Source organism: Juglans regia, chromosome 10 (genome assembly GCF_001411555.2).
Source record: "Juglans regia cultivar Chandler chromosome 10, Walnut 2.0, whole genome shotgun sequence".
In the NCBI taxonomy this organism is placed as follows: domain Eukaryota; kingdom Viridiplantae; phylum Streptophyta; class Magnoliopsida; order Fagales; family Juglandaceae; genus Juglans; species Juglans regia.
Genome location: NC_049910.1, coordinates 6,561,251 through 6,573,415, shown reverse-complemented (window position 1 = coordinate 6,573,415; position 12,165 = coordinate 6,561,251). Strand labels below are relative to the sequence as shown.

The window sequence follows — 12,165 nt, the reverse complement described above, 5'->3', positions numbered from 1 at the left end:
AAGTAGGGCTGCAAACGGTCCGATTCGGTTTGGTCCGGCGATGGACCGAAAATTTTCGATCCATCATTTTTCTGGACCGGACCGGACCGAACACTCAAACGGTCCAGTCGGTCCGACTTTTTTTTTTTAATTTTTTTAAATAATTAATTAAAAATTTTATTTAAAATACTAAATTAAATTAAGTGACTTATTAATGTGGATTATGTAACAAAATCAATAAAAAAATATTTTATATAGTCAATGATAATAAATTAGATGAAAATTATATTATTAATTTATATAATTACTATATAATTAACTAATTGATATTATATATTTATTAATTCATAAAATATTAACAAGTGTTAATAGCATATTTAAAATTTTATATTGTTAATAGTGATAGGTTAGATGAAAATATATGAAATATTGTTAATTTATAGAATATTAACAAGTATTAATAATATATTTAAAATTTATATTGTTAATTGTACAATTATTATATATAATATATATATAAAAAATATTTTTTTTTTAATTTTTCATTCAGTCCGGTCCGATCCGAAAAAATCGTGGACCGTGGACTGTGGACCGGATCGAATGTTTTCGATCCTCTAAAATATGGACCGGACCAGACCGGTCTAAGTCTTAGTCCGGTCCGATCGGTCCAGACCGTTTATCACCCCTAAATGTAAGTAAACTAATTGTAATGATATCATTTAGTACTATTAGCTCTCTCTCTCTCTCTTATAAGCTAGACTTCCACTCTTTTTGGGTGTGAACTCTCTTCATGATCTTCTTTATTCCCCCCTAGACTTTTCCAAGATGCGGAAATTCACGTTTGTCATTGCTGTGGTCAAAAGTTTATTGTCTTAATTCAAATGTATAATACATGACTGACGGTGATTCTTTGTAGGATCATATGAATGAAGGTGATGTACACAAATTAATTAAATAAATAAGTATGAATTGAGATTGACGTATCGAAATTATTAGATTTTTTGTTGCGTAAAACAGGTGAGAGCGAGAACATCAACTACTCATAACTTAAAATACCGATGTTTTATTTTTATTTTTATTTTAAATAGGAACATTAATCTCATGTGAAAATATAAGTAATAAAAAGGGAATAATTTGGCATCTTACATTTAGGTTGTATTTGTATAAATATCGTATACTCCTCTTAAAAAAGAGTAAAATTTAATATTAAAAAATTAATTTTTTCATGTGAATGTCATATTTACTCACTTGTGCAATGTTTGCGTATTCTGTGACTATAAATATCTTTTCTCTATTTAGTTTGATATGACTATTAGTTCATTTTGGTCTCACCTTATTCTCATGATCTACTTCAATGCTCATCGTTACAGCATGGGACGGTATCATCACCAACACATACTTGTCTCACGTGGGTGTGTGGATTTTTTGTAAAAAGAGAAATGCTTTAACTATAAATAGATTTTATAAAAATAAATCTATAAATTGAAATGATCTGATGTAATATATTAAATTATAAAATTATTTTTATTATAAAATATATCTAATATATTATATGAAACTATATCAATTTATAAATTTACTGTTATAAATTTTTTTTTTATAATCGTAACATCTTCATATAAATAAATAGCAATAAAGTTTTGAAAGAGTTATGGCTTAACCTTTGATTAGATTAGGCATTCCTTACCTTAGGCGTTAGTCTTGTTGGGTTGCATCTTTTTCTTTTGATTCTTTGTTGTAGATATGATTTCCTCCGTCTTAAGTGAAGGTTTTAATAAATAAAGATCTTTTTTTAAAAAAAATAAAATATATATATATATAATAAAATAAAATAAACACCTTTGAGCCATATATGCTTGGAAAAAGAGCTCCTATTCCAAGCCCGGTGACGTTGGAGCCCAAGCAGGCAATAGTAAATTGAGAATTTGGAGATCATGTAGCGTTATGGATTCGTGGATTCTTCGGAGTTCGGAGCCCAAGATACCTTTCATGACGATAAATACCGCCATTACTTAATAGGTCAAAGAAATAATGCAAGGCCAAGAGCCCGAGATTGCTAAATCTTTTAATCTAAGGTTCCGTTGATTTCATCTCTCGAAATTAATGCAGCGTCACTCTATTATCATCTTGACTGATGTCAAGTGACCACTGAGTAATTATTATTAGGGAAAAATTTTATTTGTCTTACTTTTTATTTTAATGTGGCATCAAGTAAGTGGTTCACAAGTTCGACGTAACAAGTAATCTTCCAATCATTTAGTAACAAATGATGGAATGATTAGAAGATTGTAAAATGGTGCCGCTGCTACTCGGTAGTCGGTACCATGAGTTTGCCTCATTAAACTTACCATTAATGTAAATTGTATTTTTTTTTTTTCTTTTCAATTATTTTTTAAACACCTGAAAATATTTTTTTAAAATAAAAAAATATACCACTTCACTTTAAAGGGGCAAATTCATGAGGCTAAATATCATTTTTCATTGTAAAAAGAATTGTTAATGCCCAAAAAGGGCACAGTTTGAAAGGGAAGAAAAATCTATTTCTAGACACGTTGAGGTAGGCTGGGTCTCGATTTGTGAGATACGGAGCCCCCAGTGGTGATTTGGTACGGTTGTACGGTGTTCGTGCGTACGTCTATGACAATGAACAATATTTAAATGTTGAGAAAATAAGGAATATAAACATACATATTTACGTAGTTCGGCATTAGGCCTTCGTCCACAGGGTTTGGGGAGGGAAGATTCCACTATAATATACTTATTTAAGTCTCTCATAGCTTCACATTTCTCACTGTATAATGAGAGTTGAAGATCTACTTGCTAGAAAAGATGTTCTCTCTGAAACTCTCTGTCTAGAGGTTGAAGAAGAAATCGAAGAAGTCTCGCCAAAAATCCCTCCAAGCGTTCAAAAATAGAAGTCCCTTTTATATGATCCTCTTCTTGCGTGTGCCTCGATAGTGGTGATGAGTGTCTGCTTTACGTGTTTGACCGTCTCTCCCTTTCTTACTTTCTCTCGACACATCTCTGCCTCTTGACACCCTTGTCCCCTCTCCCTCTCTCTTATTTTGTCTTTTAGTGATTGAAAACTCTTTGATAGGCTGAGCCTTGAGAAACATTTTAGACCTAGTGTATTTTACCCCCTCACAAAAATGATAGATAACATTACTTATTATTAGATGTTTTTGGAATACAAATGCTTGATATCTCATCCTATTATCAAAGGTCATGTAAATTGAAAATAATGCTTATTCAAGTGTAACTAATAAATATCTAATAATTTTCAATGTCGGCCTGAGTAGGCTGGATTTATAGAATTTGCACAAATCCATAAGTGTTAATTTAATTATACTTAATTAGTTACCTAAAAGCAATCACCAAAATCAATTAGAGATTTGCTTCCTTTGTTGTCGGTTGTCCTGCTTGCTCATACAAATTTGATGTGAGAACTGACAAACCTAAAAAAATAATAACTTATATATATCATTATTCATAAAAATAAATAAATAAATAAATAATTATTAGAGATTAAGAAATTCCAGCAGTGGACATTAGAGGGCTCCTTATTTTTAGAGACGCAATGACACATAAAAATAAAAATAAAAATAGCATAGAAGTGTTTTTTGTGCCATCTTATAAATTTAAAAAAATTAAATCACCAAAAAAAAAATAAAGAAAGAAAATTATATTCTATAAATTTAAGAGAATAAATATTAAAATGGTAATAATTATGAAAATGGTGAATAAAAGAATGATAATTAAAAGAAAAATAAAAATAAAATGGTAAGATGAAGAAGGCGTAAACAGTTACAAATACTGTTATGTTAAGAATTCTTTTACAAATGGGAGTGTGTTCTGTGCACATCAGTAGTGTTAAATCACTGCCGTAGTCGAGTGAGTGGCGATTCGAATCGTTGAATGGAGGAACCTAAGCCCAAGGATGCCACCATTTTACATTCGAACGGGAGCTCTGATGACAGTGTGCCGGACCCTCCTCCTGTTCGAGTCTATGCTGATGGGATCTACGATCTCTTCCACTTCGGCCACGCTCGCTCCCTTGAGCAAGCCAAGAAACTGTTTCTCTCCGTCCCATTCCTTTTTTTTTTTTTTTTTCCAATTATATTAGCGAAATGCCTTTTGCATACCTGTTGTGATCCGTTAATTTTCTGGGTTGCCTCTTTTCGCGCCTTTCCTCTGTTTTGTATGTGAAAATTTGTCAAAGTTTTGATTGAATTCTGTTATTTCTAGGAAATTTCAAGTTCTACTTATTTGGGCTTATCTTATTTTTATGTTTTATTTGTGTTACGTGAGGAAATTCATTCAAATATGAATGATATGGCGTTATAACTGCATCTCTGTCTTTTGTCGTTATTCCTTATCTTTATCCGTACCTTTGATGAGATTGATTTTTATCCTCCTTTGCTCACTAAAGTTAATTTTGGTGATGTATATTTATATTGAGTCATGCATTTTCAAAATTCTAGCGTAGTCTTTTAGTAGATCTTCTTTTCCTTGTTAGGTTTGGTCAGTCTTCTGCTGTTTTCTTCTAATCTGAGCTTTAGCTAATATTTCCATGTTAAATTTACAACTTATGTTTGATTTTGACATTTTATCGGCACTTAAGCCGGAAATTCTTTTTGAATTTTAACCATTTGCTTTTGGTAATGCGTGCATCGGTTCATGGCTTGTATATATGGTTCTTTCTTTTTCTCATTTTATCTGTGTCTGTTATCTGCCATGCTCGCTACAACTTTCTTATAAGATTAAATTGTATATTCAGGTTCCCAAGCACCCATCTGCTTGTTGGATGTTGCAATGATGAGATCACCCATAGATATAAAGGGAAAACTGTTATGACGGAGGACGAACGCTGTGAATCTCTTCGTCATTGCAGGTATAATTTTTTCCAATGACTTGAATTCTTGATAAAGCTTGAGTACTCTCGAGGCTTTGGAAGAAAGATGTATGGCTACTTGGAATTTTCCTTCTATAAAATTATGGTATGCAGATAATACGCTTTAGTTTGATATATGGTGTGTAGTGTATCATCGAATGGCTTTGTTTTATGGATGAGGGAATTGTATATTTCTCGGCAGTGAGGTTTTCTTGTTCCTTTGTGTAGGTGGGTGGATGAAGTCATTCCCAATGCACCTTGGGTGATCACACAAGAATTTCTTGACAAGCACAAGATTGACTATGTGGCCCATGATTCTCTTCCGTAAGAATAATCAACTGATACTCTTTGCTTTAAGCTCAAGAGTTATGATACAATTTTTTTTTTTGTCTAAGGCATTCCACAACAATGATGAATTCCTCTGAGTTTCCCTTGCCCAATAATCTGTTTGAATTATGGAACATTTTATATCATGTCAAGACAACAGAATTGTTGATTGACTTCACAGTATTTGTCTTTTGTCTTACTTTGTTTCCATTGAATCCATTCTGTAATGATAATTTAAGTGATTCAAATATTCAGGTATTTCGTGTAATCTTCTCGCACTTTGCTATAAATATTTTGCAGTTATGCAGATGCTAGTGGAGCTGGGAACGATGTCTATGAATTTGTTAGTCTGAGAGACAGTTTCTCTTCTATTGTGATTGCTACTTTTTTCTGTAGCATGCAATTAAATTAAGAGATCCTCTATTGTAGGTTAAATCTGCTGGAAAGTTCAAGGAAACAAAACGGACTGATGGGATTTCTACATCAGACGTTATAATGAGGATTGTGAAAGATTATAACGAATACGTGATGCGTAACTTGGATCGTGGATATTCAAGAACAGATCTTGGTGTTAGCTACGTGAAGGCATGATTTTGTTATTTAGATTCTCTTTATTATTGTTGTTTATTTCTGAATAGATAATCCCAATTGCTGGATTCTGTTTCGAAATCTCTTTGCTTTTTTCTGTTCCTGGTGTATTTATTCTATTTCTGGTTTTGTTCATGTACACAGGAAAAACGATTGAGGGTGAACATGAAATTGAAGAAATTACAGGAAAAAGTGAAGGAACAACAAGAGAAGGTGGGAGAGAAGGTATGTGGCGATTATGCCAATAAAAATGTAGCAAAGATCTTATGGAAGAGACGGGGAGGACTTGATTTCATTATATATTATGCTGATATGTTATACTCTCTCTCTATATATATATATATGTGTGTGTGTGTGTGTGTGTGTGTGTGTGTGGTCTTATCTGACGGATCCTTTCATCTGGGTTTTGTTTGTTGCCAATCACATAAGATTTTAAATAGTTTTTGAACTAATACCAGGGGCATGAATTTGGTGGCTTTGATATACAGATTTCCTTGAAAGATATCTTTATTTCCAATGACATTATTGATGTTATCCTCCATGAAGCTCCATTGTGTTTGCTATGTTTATTACTTAATTGAAGTATGAATGCCAGGAGTCCTTGGAGCCCATTCTTGCAAGTATAATTTAGTTTGGAGCTTTTCTGTTTATTCATTTTGTTCTGATAACTATGGAGCTGTTTTACTCGGATTCATGAACTCAGCTACTTATCCAGAGAGGAAAATAGAGAATGAGTGTGTGATTAATACCTACCTAAATTGAAATACCTGTATCATTTTCAAGCCCCCTTGGTCATGAATTCAGTCAATTCAAAGGTCATCATATCGTATACTCTGTTAGTGATACATGTAGTTTTTGGCCTATCTTTCATCTCCTCACTGTGTTTTTGAGTTGAACAAAATTATTGCCACTATGTCTTGGGTGGTGTCTGCAATCACCATGGAGTGAATGTGGGCTCGAATCCTATTGTTTCACACACAAACCTAATCATTTCCGAAGGGTACAGTTAGCAGTCTCATTGCTGACGACTAACTGATGTCCAAAGTTGTCTCCAGTAATTGATTGTTGTGACCTTGAGCTTCTTGAAAATCCTTTTCTGCAAAAGGGGCAATGTATTGCCCCATGTTAATGTTCCCTACCACTTGGGCAGTTTGCCATGTACCCATGGTGTGCTTAGTTTGTTTTTTCTGCTTGTTCCATTCTTGTTGCCCCCATGTAAGCAACAGAGAATTTTTTTTCAAACAAGCAAGCAACAGAGATTGAACTCTTACCTGTGGTCATTGTGTCATCTTTTGTGCTGATGGTATTTATTTTGTGAGGCATTCTACTCAAATACTTATGTATCATTGGCTTTGTTGATTGTGGACTCTCTCTCTCTCTCTCTCTCTCTCTCTCTCTCTCTCTCTCTCTCTCTCTCTCCAGTATCAAAATTTTAATGTATATTCATTTGTCAGATTTGTGCTCTTCTTTTCCATCAACTATTGTATAGGACGCTGATTGATTTAAGTTTCTTCTTCCATAAAATTTTAGATTCAAACTGTTGCAATGTATCATAATGAGTGGGTGGAGAATGCCGATCGCTTGGTTGCTGGATTTCTTGAGATGTTCGAAGAACGTTGCCATAAAATGGTAAGCCAATCAATGCATTAACAGTTACAAATATCTAGATATTTATTTTTGTCCGTGACAAACACAATTCTCATTCACAAAATTAGGCTGTTGATGATAGAGCACATGCATGCTTTTGATCTGCTTATATATTATTTCGGCATCCTCACCATACAATTTCGTTGTTTATCAGGGCACTGCCATCAGGGATCGAATTCAAGAGCGGCTAAGGGGTCAGCAGTCTAGAGATTCCACATATCTCCTACATGATGGAAGCGACGATGCTGATGACGATGTTGCCGAAGAATATTATGATGAGGATGATGATGGTGAATATTATTATGATGAGGAAGCATATGCTCAGCATGACACGATAGATTAGAGAGAAGCACTGTAGAATTCACAGCTTGCAGGTGGTGAAACATTAGTATATACTTATGAATGCCTTGGGATGAAAATCTTGCAGATTGTGTGTTCATTGCATAATGCGTCTCGCCACTTTGTCTCTGTAAAGTGCCATATAGTAATTGCGTGGTTTTGCTCTGTCTGCGAAAGCGAACTTTTGTTAAAATTGAAACTTCAACATTCTTTTGATTTTGCTTTCCATTTATGTGGTTTGGTTGAAATTCTTCAAGTAGTTGTAAACAGATTAATGATTCTCTTCATCCTGAATTAGTCCTCTCTAACCATAGAGGTAACACTGTTTAAAAGTTAAACTTTAAGGGCAGGTTTGGGGGTGGGATGAGATACAAAATTCTCATCTCATCTCATCATTACACATTTTTCAAATCCCTATACAAAATATAATAAACAATTCAACTTTTTCAAATTTCAATTCAACTTTTTTAAATTTCAATATAATAATAATACTAAAACATAATATTTTAAACACTAAAACAAAACACAAAATTCTCATCTCATTTATTTTTAGGGTGAGTTTGGTTATTAAACTCATCTCAACTCATCATAATAACTTTTTTAAATCCCAATACAAAATATAATAAACAATTCAACTTTTTTAAATTTTAAAATAATAATAATATTAAAAAATAATATTATAACAATATTTTATCATCTCAACTCAACTCAATTCACTTTAACATCTAAATACAACCTTAGACTACTTTCAACATCCAAATACACTTGAGCCTTCATTTTAAACTACTTCCACTTGAGACTTCGTGGGACCCATTGACATTCTCTCTATTTCTCTCCAAAAAGTAACCGAACTCTTTCTTTATTACTCTCTCTTCATTTCTCTTTTCTCTCAAAATGTAACGGGACTCCCTAACACTCTATTTTTCTCTCTCTTTCTCTTCAATTTGTGGGACCCTGACACTCTTTCTACTTCTCTCTCTTTTCTCTTTATTTGCCTGACACTCTCTCTCTTTAATTTGTGAGACCCATTGGCCCATTGACTCTCTCTCTCAAGTGCTGTGTTTAATGTCAGAAGATAAAATTTTTGTTTTTACTGTTAGGTGAACAATATAAAATAACGGTGGAATTTATTTTTTCATAACTTCTAATAAATATATTTAAACTCATTTTAACATTTAAACACATTTTAAACTCATCTTAAGTGGGCTCCACCGAACTCATTCAACAATCTCAACACATTACTATTCATAAAAAACTCAACTCATGTCAACTCATTTCAACATCTAAACGCAACCTAAATGGCTTCATATACGACTCAGGCCTGATTTGGATAGCAAGATACTCTCATTTTATCTCAATATTTTAGATTTCAAACACTATAAACACAAACACTTTTCAATTTATAATTTATAATTTTTTCATCTAATTATTATTTAATCATTATAATTTTTTTAAATTTTTAAACAAAATATAAAAAATAATTTTAACTTTTTTAAATTATAAAATAAAACTTATATTAAAAAATTATATTTTAATAATATTTTAATTTTATAATAATTTTATTATAATAGTTTAGAGACGTCCGACCAATTTGACCTCATTCTCCAAACTGTGAAAATAATAAATAATCTTTAAATGATTTAAAAGATCAATGAGTTTAACAATTTCTTTTTCAAATTTATTTCTTAAAAGTAAGGACGTAATTGGTCCAGTTTTGGACAAAATCTAAGACATCAAAAACCGGACTGAACTGATATGTACCGATTTTACATTTTTTAAAATCAATTATGTCTCAATTACCCACCTAAACTGGTACATCCGGTTTCCGGTCCAGTCCGGTCAAACTTTTTTAAAATGTAAAAAACATATAATAAACTATTACTTTTTATGGTAAAATGTTATTAATAATTTAATATATATATTATGTTTAAAGTATATAATCAATTAAATTTTTATCTTTAAGATTAAACTTTCATTTTATAAATTATAATAACATTATCTTATATATAATTATATTAATAACATATGATCAAATAAATTACAAATGTTTATAGTTAAGATTAACATTTTATGTTATAATTTATAAATTATAATATGAAATTATTTTATATATCATATATAATTATATATATCATATATAAAACTTTAATATATAATTATATATTATATATAAAACTTATATATATAAATATTTTGTGTAATATATAAAATTAATTTATATATTTTTTTTTTCCAACAGGTCCGGTTTAGTCTAGTACCGGAAAATACAGAACCAAAACTGGACCGAATCCGGCCAGTTTTCATAATATAGGAACCAATCCTGGACCGGATCGGTTTAAAACTGGACCAACTGGTATTGTTCGGTCCGGTCTGGACCGGTTTCTCGATTTAAACTTATACCCCTACTCAAAAGTACAATATCATTGCATGCATTAGTGTAGAAATAATAATGTCAGGATACCGTCACAACTCAGTTTGGAGGAGACCCACGAGGAATGTTATTTGTAATTAAATTAGGTAAAATAAATAATAATATCATTTTGCCACAGGGTTTTATTAGCAGTAGGTTGCACATAAAGAGCCAGGATGAGATTAGGCCAGTACACGTAAAGTCAATTGCAAAATTCATCTCCTTCAATTGACCTTGTCGAGTGTAGATCCGATGAAATGGAGCGGAGGATGGGGATGGTGTGAGCATGTCCATGAGCTTGTGATAGAGGTTTGACGACAACCCATGGATACGGAGAAAGAACGGACAAATAAATAGAAATAATGACTATGTTGTGTAGGGTAACAATTGTGTATATGATAACTATGCATATTTCTAATTCCTAAAATCATAGTTGTTTTGATTTAGTGATTCTGTCAATATGGCAGGGATTACGAGGTGATTAAGAACATTAAATAAAATGAAAAATATTGCACATTAAATAGTATGCCAAATAATGACTATACTATGTATGGGAACAATTGTGTATATGGTAACTATGTATATTCCTAATTTCTAAAATCATGGTGGTGCAGATTTGACATTGATTTGGTGACTCTCTCAATATGGGCAAGGGTTATGAGGTGATTAAGAACATTAAATAAAATAAAAACATTGCACCGAATATATAGAGTAATATTCTTTTTTTTTTTTTTTTCTTCCTGTGCTCTCAATGTCGACATCCTTTCCTTTCAAGAAAATCTTGCAACCAATTACCAAGTTGGCTGTAGGAAGTCTGTCCACACAGGGTGACCTAGGTTGTGTAGGGTAAATTAGTAGTAGGTTGCGCAGAGAGAGCCAGGATGAGATTGGGTCGGTACATGTAAAGCCCATTGCAAAATTCACCTACTCCAATCGGCTTCATCGAGTGTGGGTCTGACAAAATGGGCAGAGGACAGGGATGGTGTGAGCATGTCCATGAGCTTCTGATAGAGGTTCGAAGATAGGGATATAGAGAATGAACATACAAATAAATAGAAACAATGATTATGCTATGTATAGTAACAATTGTATATATGAAAACTATGCATATTTCTAATTCCTAAAAATTATGGTTGTTTTGATTTAGTGATTCTGTCAATATGGCAGGAATTACAAGGTGATTAAGAACATTAAATAAAATGAAAAATATTGCACATTATATATAGAGTGATTTTTTTTTTTTTTTTTTTTTTTGCGCTCTCAATGTCGACATCTTTCTTTCCTTCGAAGAGAATCTTGCAACCGTAGAATAGTAGAACTTGAAGTCGGATCTTTACACGTGGTATGGATAGACTTCCTTCTGAAGTCGACGATCCAAATTGTTATCTTTTGACTCATTCAACGAATATATATAATCTTAACCGTTCCTTGAAACAATAAATTTTACACTGCCAAATTGACGCTAAGGATTTGGAAATCATTCTCGAAAAATGATATTATTATTTCTTTTACCTAATTTAATTACAAATAAAATTCCTTACGCGTCTTCTGCAGACTGATTTGTGACACCTCATTATTTCTACACCCATCCATATTGTACTAGAGAAATAAATTTGAAACAGAGTTTGCTAAACTCATCGATCTTTTAAATCATTTAAAGATTATTTATTATTTTCCCTTATTAATTGATATTGGAGATGGTTAAAGACTTGGGCTAGTTTAGAGAATGAGGTCATAATGGTCTAGAATCACTCCATAGTACATTTCGATTAAAAATTTATAAATAATAATAAAATAATTTATAAATAATAATAAATTTATTTAAATTAAAATATTTTATTGATTTTTGATAAATGAAAAAGAAAAAATTAAATAAAATTATTATAAAATTATATTGTTAGTATATAATTTTTTAAAATTATCTTCATTTTGAGATTTAAAAAAATTTAATTATTTTTAATATTTTATTTAGAAATTCAAAAAT

General features: G+C 31.7%; 1 protein-coding gene across 1 annotated transcript; it reads left to right on the top strand.

The window, feature by feature from the left end:
• The first annotated feature begins 3,797 nt into the window (after positions 1 to 3,797).
• LOC108996793 (choline-phosphate cytidylyltransferase 1-like) lies at positions 3,798 to 8,027 on the top strand. Its single transcript, XM_018972805.2, has 8 exons — positions 3,798 to 4,052; positions 4,757 to 4,870; positions 5,099 to 5,194; positions 5,498 to 5,540; positions 5,627 to 5,782; positions 5,930 to 6,010; positions 7,316 to 7,414; positions 7,587 to 8,027. The coding sequence occupies exons 1-8, from the start codon at positions 3,895 to 3,897 to the stop codon at positions 7,773 to 7,775; spliced, it is 936 nt and encodes a 311-aa protein (XP_018828350.1). The 5' UTR covers positions 3,798 to 3,894; the 3' UTR covers positions 7,776 to 8,027.
• Positions 8,028 to 12,165: the final 4,138 nt, after the last annotated feature.

Coding starts and splice junctions, on each gene's coding strand:
- LOC108996793 (XM_018972805.2), top strand. CDS start 3,895: ATGGAGGAACCTAAGCCCAAGGATGCCACCATTTTACATTCGAACGGG. Junction 4,053..4,756: donor CTTGAGCAAGCCAAGAAACT/GTTTCTCTCCGT, acceptor TTGTATATTCAG/GTTCCCAAGCACCCATCTGC. Junction 5,783..5,929: donor TTGGTGTTAGCTACGTGAAG/GCATGATTTTGT, acceptor TCATGTACACAG/GAAAAACGATTGAGGGTGAA.